This window comes from Hippoglossus stenolepis, chromosome 16 (assembly GCF_022539355.2).
Source record: "Hippoglossus stenolepis isolate QCI-W04-F060 chromosome 16, HSTE1.2, whole genome shotgun sequence".
NCBI lineage: Eukaryota > Metazoa > Chordata > Actinopteri > Pleuronectiformes > Pleuronectidae > Hippoglossus > Hippoglossus stenolepis.
The window spans coordinates 11,024,613-11,038,019 of NC_061498.1; the positions used below are offsets into that span (position 1 = coordinate 11,024,613).

General features: G+C 41.5%; 2 protein-coding genes across 3 annotated transcripts; one reads left to right on the plus strand and one right to left on the minus strand.

Annotated features, from left to right (window-relative positions):
- Window positions 1-5,519: 5,519 nt before the first annotated feature.
- Window positions 5,520-6,603, plus strand: LOC118123358 (G-protein coupled receptor 183-like). Its single transcript, XM_035180707.2, has one exon. It carries the CDS (start codon window positions 5,520-5,522, stop codon window positions 6,489-6,491), a length of 972 nt encoding a protein of 323 aa, XP_035036598.2. The 3' UTR covers window positions 6,492-6,603.
- Window positions 6,604-6,638: 35 nt separating this feature from the next.
- LOC118123676 (E3 ubiquitin-protein ligase TRIM39) lies at window positions 6,639-12,856 on the minus strand. 2 transcript variants are annotated; one of them, XM_035181193.2, is made up of 7 exons: window positions 12,717-12,856; window positions 9,543-10,006; window positions 9,229-9,324; window positions 8,920-9,150; window positions 8,822-8,844; window positions 8,607-8,722; window positions 6,639-8,517 (listed from the first exon to the last, which is right to left on the minus strand). In XM_035181193.2, the coding sequence occupies exons 1-7, from the start codon at window positions 12,811-12,813 to the stop codon at window positions 7,979-7,981; spliced, it is 1,566 nt and encodes a 521-aa protein (XP_035037084.2). In that variant the 5' UTR covers window positions 12,814-12,856; the 3' UTR covers window positions 6,639-7,978. The 2 variants fall into 2 exon arrangements, with proteins under 2 accessions (XP_035037084.2, XP_035037082.2); XM_035181191.2 differs by having other exon boundaries at window positions 8,607-8,725.
- Window positions 12,857-13,407: the final 551 nt, after the last annotated feature.

Sequence of the window (13,407 nt, forward strand, 5' to 3'; positions counted from 1 at the left end):
TTTCACCTGTCTGAGATGTAAAACGTTTTTTGATTGATGACAGTTTCTCCAGGGTGCGTGTTTTCACAGAGAAGTTTCGGTCCTGTTTCCAATTCTAACTCTCCTCATCCCGACTGCCATGACGCACGTAGGTTGCTTCCGCAGCCAATTCCGTCTCTGCACAACCGCTAGAGAGAAATGACAGAAAAGGGCCCAAAAAGCAAAGAAGCATTGTGCAATATTGTTTTGTGTTTGTATCTGAACATATGAGATACTTTACCTTCAATACTTAGAAAATCACAGATTTATTTTTGCTTGTTGACATACGATACCAATTAAGAACAGGACAACAAAGGATACAGCTCCACAGATGAGCCGCTCACTTCAGCAGCAATCTTCAGTCTGATTTTTTTTCAGGCTGCGTTCACTGACACTGTGTTTCTGAGGAAAAACACATTACTTATGTTTTCACAATTACTGCTATCAAAGATTTATTGTGAAACTGATTTGGACTTTTGATCGTGTTCTAATATAAGTAGATGTCACTTCAACACTAATGTCATGTGTGCAACAACAAGTACAGGCATTGTGTGTATTTGTGTAGGAGTGGGTTAGTGGGTTTGCTGCATCTCTTTCAAGGCCGGAGCCAAATATCTACAGATGTCTGGCATATCCGTAATGTGGACGGTCATGCTAACAATGAATACATGCAGTAGATATGTTAAACAAAGGAATTCATCTTTTTAATATGACTCAACATTTATAAGTAGTTACGTTCTTTATTGGCCCACACAGATTTTGAAGCACAGGAAGGGTGATACATGCACATGCTGCATATATATCCCAATCCAACAATGCAGACTTTTTATATTGTAATATATAAAAAGCTTTTGGGAAAATGTGTCTTTAAGACCATATAAGTGTTAACTTTGACATTTGACCTTTGACTGATCAGCTCCAAAAGTTAATCATCTGGAGATACCCTCTGAAAATCCGTCCAAGCACCCACGCTCACACACTGTTGAAAACAATACTCAATGCTTCTGGCTACACCAGCAGGGTTATAATCACTATCTGGCTGTCCAGTGTGCGGGTGGTTTCTGCATAGTATCAGTAACGTCTCATATTATAATTTTGGTTTTGGCATGTTGAACCCTGCAGGATTATATGTGATAATGTTTCATCCTGGCTGATACCACATAGAGCAGTGGTCACCAACCTTTACGAGCCCAAGATCACTTTTTAATTCCAAACGTAAGCCGAGATCTACCACCCTGATATCTTCCAAAAAACCCACTTAGGAGGGTCATATTTATTATTTTTTGCAATTTCTGTTAAAGGCTGAATGTACAAGAAATAAATATACACAAAGAGGCAGTTGTGCAACTTTTTCTATTCAATGCACAATATTCAAATTAACTTCTCAGTTCCACGACAAGTTCTGCAGAGGAGCTGCTACTGCAGCACAATGTTTTACATATAGGCTTTGATTTGAATATGGCCACAAATAGGAGTATTGCCTTGTATGAAAGAAGTCCCTTGTACGGAAGCGTATTGCATTCACTTGAAAAAAAAAAATGTTTTTCTGAGATAATCATCTCGGGAATTTCCGAGAAAATTATCTCAGAAAAACAGAGCTTTTTTTTTTTTTTTTCAAGTGAATGCAATACGCTTCCGTACCCTTCTACTCAAATAAATACCAGTACTACACAGTATGAAGCCGTGCATCAAACAAGGGAATGGATTCCATTAACAGAAACGCTGGATCGCTTTAATTTTGAAAAGGCATACAGAAAGTGTTGCAACCATTTGTTTGTGACATAAATTCATCAGATAAACATTAAAACTCAGGTAAGATCATTTTCTCTTTTTATTCTGCTGTGAACCACAATGTTTATCTGTTTATGACACAAATGTATTTACAACACTTTCCGAACCCGTTTCAAAGTAAAAACACTCCAGCGTTTCGATTCGGGGGGTCGACAGTGAAGACTGGGAGATCGACCGGTAGATCGCGATCGACGGGTTGGCGACCACTGACATAGAGTAAGCTGCCTCCTGCTATAACATTAGAACATCTGAGACAGAGAATAAGAGAAAGGGGGAGACAAAGCACTACGTGTTTATGTAAGACGTGACTCAACTCTGCTACAATTATATGAACCAATGAAGCAGCCCAGAATATGTCCAGTTTCCTTGTGCTTTTTTCTATAAACACATTGTTCTTGCTTTAATCCTAATGATGTTATATTGACATTTTGTGCATTTTGTCTCATTCGTTCGATTCCTCATAAACACATTCTCCCCTGGATAAGTACGTTTTACTCCGAACTGTGTTAGATGTATGTTCCATTACTTGCCTCGGCAGCGCAGACAGGCTTTTGTCAAGTTTATATTTTAATTTGGTAATAAAAAACCCATGAAGCAGGTAGAGAAATAATGAGAAATGTCTACAGAAAGAGAAAAACCTGGAGAATAAGAGAAAAGAGCTGCAGCTGCTACATAGAGACAAGGATGTCCAAAGCTCAGCACCTGTTTGGATAGGAGAACTTTTAATGTATTTAAAACAAAATACATGTGTGAAACTGTGAGAAGTTTCATTTGGTTGGAAGGAGGTGAAAGTAAACCTGACAGATCTCTGACGCTCCTGGAGAATTTCATAAAGAGTAAATATCATGTCAGTGAGACCCTGTGGTCCTCGTCAAACGCTGAACATGAAGAGCAGACCACTACTGCCCCCTGCACTACAAAGAGATAGAGCAACCACATTACAGCATCCTGCGCTCGGAGTCTCTCTCTCTCTCTGGTGATTTACACATCAAAAAGACAACAGATCGATGTGGGTTTTGTCTTTGTACTCAGATGGGAACAGAACATTCAGTTTGACGCGCCCGAGCAGAAGCTCAACGAACCACCGCTGTGAAACAATCAATCCCAACACACCCTGCGACCACACATGCTCGCACACAGGCTCCGCACACTCACACAGCTCTTCCCACCTGCAGTTGTTAAGTGATGTAAACTTCAGAGGGATTCTCCACTGTGATTTCCTTCACATGCATGAGTGAGACAGAGCAAAGGGGCTTTTATTTTTCATCGCAGGCATTGAAAAATTTTATAAAACAAAGAAAACAAGAGACCAGGGGAAATTACTCATGGATACTGTTCTATAGTGTACCTGGGCTCAGCTTCTCCGGTAAGGAGTAGATGGGGATGAAGGGCTGAGTACGGATGACACATATAAACCCACAGCATCACCAGAACGATCCCACAAGGGCCCCCTGAATCCACTTAAAATAGAAAACCCAGGAGATACAGTTCAATACTAAATCGTCAGCATCAGCTATTCTCCTTTTTTATTTAATACGCGGAGGAGGAGGAGGATCCACGGAGGCATTTTGACAAACAGCCTTCAACTGGGAGACTGGTTATTCCCATGGCATCAAAAAATCCAGGAGATCCTCCCCTCCTGGTCAGCGTCAAATCCATGACACTCCATATAAGTTATAAATGAACCACTGAAATACCCACTGATGTTTTAAGACGCTGCGTCGCACTAACAACAAATATTCCAACACAGGTGAGTAAAACCAACATGTTTTATTGTTTTTACAAAGCTCCACAGGTTAATAAGTCTTTTGTAAATTGTTCTTCATGTCAGTCGCTCATCTCAATTTAATTGGCATTGCTTCGGTCGTATTCAGTTCAATGAAATTATAGTTGTATAACGCCAAATCTATCTAAGATAGACACCTTTACAATTGACTAAAGTGAAAATGGTGAATGGTAGATTCAATGAGAAATCAATAGAATGGGAGTATTTAATGTATTTTAGCACTAAAATAGTTGCATTAAAAAGCCTGCATTAAAACATCTATATTGTAGCGTAACCTATTTTACAAAAGCCACAAAGATAGTAGTATCAAATGATTTTTCTGATCATTAAACAGCTGAAAGATTCAAAACATGTAAAATACAAATAAAATTAACTAAAACTCTAAATAAATAAGCTTCATGAAACATTTTGTGCCACTAATAAAGGGAAACAAGAAGATTATATGTATTTATATATACAGTATATATAATCACTGTGATCAATCAATTGAAAATTTATGAGAAAATGTTTCCAACTTCAGTACTGAATGGGAAAATATGCATTTAACAAAAGATAACAAGTAAGTTGAAACAAATTGTTTTTTCAGACTAGAAACTCAAAATGTGGTTAAATGTGTTTATTTAGTATTTAGCAGCTAATTAAATCTTCCAAAACAAGTTTGTAGTGTTGTGTTACTTCTATTTAGATTTCAATATATGTCTAAAGAACATTGATTAAGTCTCCATCTCCAGGGAGAAGCACCTTTGTCAAAGATGATAAGTCCCACAGGAGTGTGTGTGCGTGTGTGTGTGTGCGTGTGTGTGTGTGTGTGTGGCCTGAGGTGGAGTCGACAGCAGAGGTAGATGAGAAACACCATCCACAGAGGGAGCGCAGGGAACAAAGGTCCACATTTAACCAGAATAGGCCCCTTGATGGTTGTACAAGGAACGATCACAGCCTCTGGCTTCAACAGTCCCTTCACTGGAGGCGGCTCAGGTGCATCGCATGCGAGCACTCTCACATTTTCAAAGAGGTCATGTAATTCAGCCTGACTCAGAACAGCTGTAAATAGTCCCAGAGCTTAGAACAGAACTTGACATTCGGGGAAAAAACTGCAAAAGATTTGTAAAAAAGATCTTCCATTTGTGGTAAGAGCCAAAGACACAGACTTCAAAGCCCAGGACACATATGATGGTTTGCTTGATTTCTGACTCCAGTCATTATTCCATCAATCCAGCCACTATTAGATTTATTTTCCAGGTTATCGTCCTTTTTCTGCTCAGAAATTAGCTTTAGGTATAAATAAATGTCAGATGCAGGCTTTTAAGGGCTCCAGGAAATCACCAAATTTCCACTGCCCTTACAAACAGTAGTCTTGTCTATGTGCAGAAGATGAACTTTGCCATTTTAGTTTGGGATTAGCTGCCCTTTTTATTCTGCTGTGAAAGGGTGGAGCTTTTATCATGATTCCCTTAAGTGAGTTACATGTCCCTCAATGCAGGGAGTCGTGTTTCCCAGAGGAGAGTCCACACACAGGCACAATAACATGATAACAGCCTGAGGAGAAGCCCTGATGGTGTTTGTAACATGTCTGTTCTCTCTGGGAAATATCTCACTTTATTCTGTAACTAGTTCAACTCTTCTGGGAATTCACCTCCCAGCAGATTAAAACAGTGATTCTAATGAATAACAGCCTTTTTGAGATGACTGGATGAAATAATCAAACTTATCAGTTCATTTTTGAGTCCAAGTGTGAACTGGTCAAACTTAAATTCCCTCAAAGCATTCTTGAGATATCATGTTCACAAGAATGGGACGTACAGACGGACAACAAGAAAAGCATAATGTCTCCCTCTGTTGCTGGTGCAGAGGCAAGATTAAGTAAAACCTTTCCACCTTCTTGTTGTTCTCCCATCAGAGTCCTGGTTTGCGCAGTTGAAGTAACATGGAGAGCAATGTGTCCTCGTCTCTCAACGTGACCTCTGCCCCGACACAATTCCCTCAACTCAATACCACCGGTGGCATCAATACCACAGTGAAACCCTTCAGTGTGTTCGATGGGTGCGATGATCAGGTAGAGGGCATCCTCTTTGACCTGACCCTTCAGTGCATCAATGTCTTCATAGGGATCCCTGCCAACCTACTTGTCCTCGCAGTCCTCATCCGCGATCGCAAAGAACCCTCCACTTCGGACATATTCCTTGGCTGCCTGGCCTTCATGGATTTCTACTTCAGCACCATGCCCCCCCTCAGCTTCATTAACCTTTACCACTGGCAGAGCAAGGGGGTGTGGTCCGCCCTCAAGTTCTCCTACGGAGTGAAAGACACCAGCGGCCCCTTGTTTCTGTCCTGCATCTGCCTGGATCGCTTTGTGGCCGTGCTCATGCCGATTCAGTTTGGGCAGCTCAAGCACATCAAGTACAGGTTGAGCCTCTCGGTCCTGGTGCTCTGCCTCACCTTTGCCTATTCGGCTGCTAAGACTGTGGGAGGCCTCCCCAACTTTGAGAAGGTGTTCACGGGTGAGATCCTGGCAACATTTACCTGGATGGTTATGTGTAACGTGAGCATCCTGTGGGCTCTGAAAAGATCCCGCGGTGCAGGAAAAGATGAGATGCACCCTATGAAGAGGAAAGCGTTCAAGATGGTGCTGTCCATCCTCTGTATTATTGTTTTTAACTACCTGCCCCCTGTGGCTCTGTTCCCCTTCGAAGACTACTACTCCCCTGATGTGTTCCGCTGCTACGTGCAGCCCGTGGGCTTCGCCTTCCTCAACATCAGCAGCACCATCCAGCCGCTTGTTTACCTGGGTCGTCTGAAGAAGGTGCCTTTCCTCTCTGACACCTGCGTTAAGAAGTGTTGCTCCTGTGTCACTGCAGCGAATAACAAGATCACACCTGAGCAAAATCAAAATTCTTGAGATATATTACAATAATAAGCACAGAGATTGTCATTGATTTCATTTCTCTATACTTCTATGATTAAGTTTAACTGAATGTGTTTTTATGCTGGGTAGTGGTTTTATTGCAAAAGATAATATGTAAATATATCTTACAATACACTGGAATTATGATGAAACAAGAGGGAATCATTTTTTTATTTCATGTTTAATATTTAATGATTTTGTTCTTTAAAATAATTTTCTCTTATTACAATAAGTTTGCTGGTTTCAAAGCTGCTGTCTCAACTGTATGGAAATCCTTCAAAAATACTTGCTTGGCTTTGGCGCCACCATGTGTACAAGTAGACTAATAAACTCATACCATATTAAATCCCTCCAGAATAAAACACCTTTTCACCAGTGAAATGTTACTTCACTTGAAGTGAATGACACCTCATGAAGCTGGAATTTAACTGGAAAACCAAACATGCAACTACACAAATGAGGTATGTGCGTGTGTGGTTGTTAGTTTTTATATCCTGGTGGGGACTCGAACCAGGAATGCACACTGATCCATGGGGACTCTGAAGGTTGAGGTCCCCACATGTGTGTAGGGACAGGTTTTTGAGGGTTAAGACTTGAGTTTTAGGGTAAGTGTGAAAGTTAGACTTTTGTAAGGCATGTATTTGTGATGGTTAGGGGTTATGTCAATGAGTGTCCCTCACTGGAATAGTGAAACAAGTTTGCATGTGTGTTTCATGCATGATATGATTCCATTTCTTAAGGTGCATGATGCTGGAGAGGTTAGAAAACTCTCCTCTATCCCAGTCCAACTTAATATGGAATATGCAAAATATTAATACATCACCCTCATAGCTACAGTGCATAGGGGAAGTTTATGTTAGCTTAGCATGAAGACTGGAAACTGGGCGAACACAGATCTCTCCGAAGGTAAGAAAATACCCCGCACACCACTTTTAAAGCAGTTTTTCATGTTACAGGAGGGTTGTCTGCAGGGCAGGTTGCAAGGCATTGGAGATTCAGGGAAGTTACATGCCCCAGCCACTTACCCCTGCTGAACAGTGGATTGTGCACTTCAGTTTTTGTACCCTTGTTCTTTATTTTATTATTGTTACATACATATCTATAATTTTCCCTTTTATTCTTTTCTTTTCCGTAACTGTCACTTTTTCATGTCTTTTTGCGATACTCTGTTTTTATGTATGCACATAACTTTGGAAATCTGCTATTAAAAAGTGCTTTGTGTTATTTAAAAAACTAAATATAATGTGTTAATGAGGGCGTTTCAGAGGTGATGTAGGGCGGACCCTTGAAAAGAGCCTGGCTAGCTCTTTCCCAAAATGTCAAACTGAGCTGACTAGAGCCAAAGCTTTGGAAGCAGCAAAATGATTCAGATAAAGAATATTTTCCTTGTCGTCCGTGAAAGACATTACCATGACAACCAAACCATTTCATCTCTGGCCTCAGGTGGTGTTTTTTACACAACAAGTTATTCATTCAGTCAGTTATTGACGCAACATTGTGACAAGTACCTTCTCTGGCATTATTTTAAGTGGATGACTGCTCTGTGTGTAAAAATATGGAAGTAAAGTTTTGGTGAACGTGTGGGTAAATACACAAATGACTGTGTTGTCAGCAGGGTCAAGAAAAGACACTGTCCCTTTGTTGTAATCCAGTTGCACTTTGATTTGTTTTGGCGTCCTTGAGAGTGTCAGCGGGGTGGGCGGGGATGTCATCGCCCTGAACTCTCCGTCCCGGAAGCACAAAGTCCAGAAGCCATTTTCGGGCCGAGCGGAGACCTCAGTGTTCCTGGGCACAGACAGAGAAGCCACGCCCAGAAGCCAGTCCTGATTACTTCCTGTCTCCACAACCCAGTGGTGACTTCCTGAACCAAGCGGAGTCATGGCTACCACTTCAGCGCTAATGTGGAAGCGCTCTGGGTTGTCAGGGCAACAGCAGGACTGCTTTACGTAGTGGAGGGAAGTGAGGCTGTCAGACAGGATGAGGCAGGGGTGCGCTGTGTTTGGGTCCAAAGTCACTGGAGCTAAAACACAGGAAATGAGCAACGGCCATTTATAATTCTGCTTTTTTAACGCTTCCTACACTGAGGAAAATCAAATTGAATAAACTTACTGTAATCAATGTGGTCCAGCATTTTCTCCCACACTCTGTACTTGAGGTTGCAGAGATGATTGGTCACGTCAATCAGTAATCCAGACATGTTGTCTGAACCAAGCTCAATGCTTTTGCTTCTGTCGTAACAGCAGATATATATTACGCTGAGAAAATGTCACAGCTAACACACATAAACAGAAGAAAAGCGTGTAAACATATTTTTTTTCACCTACCTGTCCTGGGTGGCTTTAAAATTCTGGAAAAATAATAAAACAGTGTCACGTTTTGGGAAACACAATAAAAACGCTTGAGTAAAGAAGAGTGTGCCGACCTTCAGCAGAACCATATCCTCTTCTTGCAGCTGCTCCTGTATGACGGAGATGGTCTCTGTGAGGGACAGCACTTCTGCGGACAGTTCCTTGATCTTATCCTTCATCCCCGTGATCTTCTCCTCTTCTTCTTGCTTCACAGCTGCTAATCTGGCCGACTCCTCCTGACAGAGCTCCTGACGCAGCTGCTCAAAATGGCTCCTGATCAGTCTCTGCGTTTCTAGCGCCTGATTCTATGAGAGATTATTGCAAATTATGTTTTTTTTGTATTTATGAGACTTGTATAGGACATCTCTCATCACAAGATATACCTTGATGTACTTTGACATATCCGTGGAGGTCCGCTGAATTTCTATGAGGCTGTCCATTTTCTCTTGCAAGAGTTTGAGGGTTAAAGCAAGTTCATCCTGCAGAGTGAGACAGAGATCAGGTGGAAGTACCGTGGAAATCTTAGGCCTGCATTGATCACTAAAAGTTAACAGCGCTGATTATCAGGACGGACTTGTGGAGCAGCATTCTGCCTGTAGGTGTTACTGTAAATACTTCATGTCAACCAAAACAACATTCAGTTGAGCAGTTGAAACGCAACAGAGAAACAAAAACAATTTTCTTTTCTTCCCCTTACCTTACAATCCAGCACGGCCTCTTCTATTGGCGAGCAGTCGTGGGTCTTGTGAAGTTTAGACGACTGACACACAACACAGATTGCCTGCTGGTCGACCAGACAGAACAGTTTCAACCTCTCCCCGTGCAGGGTACAGTTCGTCTTATCCTCCAGTGCCACGGACGCATGGCTCCTGACCTGCAGCAGAGCCTCACAGACGTTTTTCAGAGCCAGGTTGGTGGGGGGATTGGACTTGGTGGCTCTTTTCCTGCACACCGGACACTCGCGTAAACACGTGTCCCAGCAGCGCTTCAGACAGATCCTGCAGAAGCTGTGGCTGCATGACAGCAGGACCGGGTCCGTGAAGATGTCGCAGCACACGGGGCACGTCAGGTCCTCCTCCGGCAGTGACATGATCGACCCCTCGTCATGTACAGTTAACGTTAATCCACGGTTCACAGCAGCAGACGCCCTTAATGATTCCTCTATTACACCATAACACAGAATATCTCGTCAAAACTTGCCTCACGAGAGCTTCACAGCGCACCAACCACCTCTCTATTGTCCTTCACACAAAGCAGCTAATGCTCTTGGTTTTCCTGTGCATGACTTCGGTGGGAGTAACTTAAATCATGTGGCAGAGTGAGACACACTGTATGTGGCGGAGCAAGGGAACAGGAAATAAAACCCCATTGGTCAGCTTTTTTGGAGCGCTTAAAACTGGTCAGTAACTTGGTGCATGTTTCGGAATGCAACCATTCTGTATACGAATGGGAATGTTTCAGTGTTGACGTCCATGTCAACAGCTCGGGGGCTGCACACTGACAAACCCCTCAGGCTGTTTATCGATTCCAACAGGTTTGGCCACTGACCATTTAAACAAAGTATGTGTTCGGGTGAAAACAAAATGCTGCAGCTGATTGCTTGCATCGGTGAAGTGAGTGTAAGTGTAACATTGCTGCACTGCTCTCCAGCGGTGTTCGGGTGGTTTCTGACTTCTTGTAGGTGAGGTTCCACCTGAACAGGATAAACCAGCTCAGAGCAGCCACAGATTTCATCATAGCATTCAACAGTACACTGTGAACTAATTTTTCAGATCAAGAATATAATCTATATAATTACAGGGAACCACTCTCATGGACTAATGATTCAGCATTGCCAGACTATAGTTTGTAGTTTTACATTAAATGACTGATCCAAAGTAAAAGAAACACTGATTCTAAAAAGAGAATTCTGCGGCTTGACTTTTTAAATGTAAAATTTCAATGCTGTGAGCAAAACTATTGAATTACATTTACTTAAAATGTTCTGTTGGAGGTAGAAATATCAGAGATTATTGAACCAAACTGATGTGAGAAGATGTTCCTTTTAATTTTGGGTGAACAGATCATTTTAAGAGTAACACAAGCTTGTCTTGTCTTGTCAGCCCATCCCTTTATGTAATTAGTTTTTTCGTTTATTTCATTTTTTTTCGAAATTCACTCATAATCTGTAAAATGTCATTATCGTGGATTTTATGAACATGTGATTATATTATCATTTATTTATTCATATATTATGATAAATATATATGTGATGATATATATGTGATTATTAAATAATATTGATACAATACTATAATTGACGGGAAAAAAACATTTAAAAATCGTTTACTCATGAATTTTCTCATTACATGCTTAAAACACTTCAATCACTTTAAATCCACAATGTTCTTGAACATTTTGATTAACTGTTCTGTAGAATATTTGTCAAATAGTACACTAACTTTAAATAATAGATTGTTTAAACGTCCCTGTGCCTCCTGCGCCTGAGTCCTCTTAGTGTTTTGTCACACTACTTGTATGTCACTGTGTTTATCTTGAATATTTACTTGCATACAAAAAGAGGAACCAGAGGAACATGTTTTTTTTTTCTGGAAAAAGATCTGTGAAAAGCAAAGTATTGAATATGTTGCAGCCAAAAATAGATGAAAGAACACAGAGAACATTTTAGTCTCAGCGTCAGAAGAAGTGTGGAAGCAGGTTTTTGTTATTCTGATTGTTACACGTTTTTTGGTGGATCTAATTTTAGGTTTGTCATTGACTCAGAGGTGAACAGTCAGTAATGTAGAGCGATGTGCAGCTTTTAGTCGTTAGGGAGGAGAATGTTTCTTGTTTGTCTGTTGGTTTATCTGTTTGTTTATCTGTTGGTTTATCTGTCTGTCTGTTAGAGGCATGCGCAAACGAAATAGCCACAAAACTTGGTGGACGGATGCAGTTTGGGTCAAGAAAGAACTCATTCAATTTTGGTGCCGATCTCGATTTTTATTCTCTTTCCTTAACATTGTGAGATAGGGTGTTTTCAACATTTTCCTTGATTTCTCAAAGAATAATTCATGGATCTTGATAAAGAAGAAAAATCTGGCATGTTTAGGGGACTCATATTTTTGAGTGGGTGCAATTTGGTGCAGATCCAAATAAATATCTGGATCTAGTGAATTTAAACGTGATTCCATAGGGGAACTGGTGGGGAGGAATGGGCTCTACTGAGTTCTATTCGCCTCATGGCAATAGGGTCTTTGGTTTGAATCCTGGTTTTGCTGAGGCCTTTCTGTGGGGGTGTTCTCCAGCTACTCCAGCTTTCTCCCACAGTCCAAAGACATGCAGGTCAGGATAATTGGAAACTCTAAATTGAATGTAGGTATGAGAGTCATTTGTATCCGTATGTCGGCCCTGCGATACAACGGCGACCTGTCCAGCGTGTACCCCACCTCGCACCCCTACTGCAAAAGTTATAAAATGCAAAGTAAACCACATCTGTCGTCTTATCTGGCTGCAAATCCTGGTTATTTTATCATTTTCCCTTGCATTTAAATTTAAGAGGTAGAGTGAGTCCACTAATTTGGAGGGTCTGCAGTTCGATCCAAGCCTCCCTCTTTCCATGTGCCGACGTGTCCTTGGGCAAGATACCGAACAACACGCAGACCACTTGGCACCAAAACAACCCTGATAAGGACAGTCAGCACAGAAGCAATCTTCAAACTCAAGTCGATTCATTTTGCACGTGTCTGCTCTTGTCCTTTCAATCCGTGGCTGAAATAAAGTGATGAGCTCATGGTGCATTACAATGTGCAACACTGTCAAAACTGCACAACACTGACCTCGATGGTTAAAGTGCGCAGCTACAGTGGCCCCTTTTTGCTGTGTGCGTACGTACGTGCACGAGAGCTTGCGTGCGTGGGTTCACTCAGTCCGTGAGAATAATGGGAGTCTCGCTGATCGACCGATGCGCCTCCTCGCGTCCTCTTCGCCATTACTACTGCTCCTGGTTCCTCCTTCTCTCCTCCGGTCTGTGGTTGCCATGGCGATGACGTCAGGTTGCGCCATCGATTCAGCCCAGTAGAAGCTTCTGGAGGCGGAGCAACAAAACCGGAGTGGCAGCAAGTTCACATCGTGGCAGCGGCAGCTCGTAGGGGCACTTCCGGTGGCAATAGAAACTGCCACTGGTTTGTAAAGGCAGATACCGCGATATCACCTCTGTTTGATTCTTTTCCACTTCCTGTCAAGGCATGTACTGTATTTTAATACGGCCGAATTCCCAAATAAATATTTTCTCTACTGAAAATATTACTTTCAACTAATTTAAATTAAGATTTATTAAGCATTTGTGGGTCCATGCCATGTTAATTATTACATTTTTGTCTACTGCGTATTTATAAAATGTGCCTGCGCCACACTTGAGACTACTAACAGCGACACAGAACAAATAACATAATATGTTTTTTCAAAAGTTTCATCCTTATTACTTTGTAACTGCATTACCATCTGTACATCCCGGTATTCCCATATGTATATTTATGTAGCCTATTGTGCATATCTTTATCTGATTCAATATCTGGTCTTTTTCT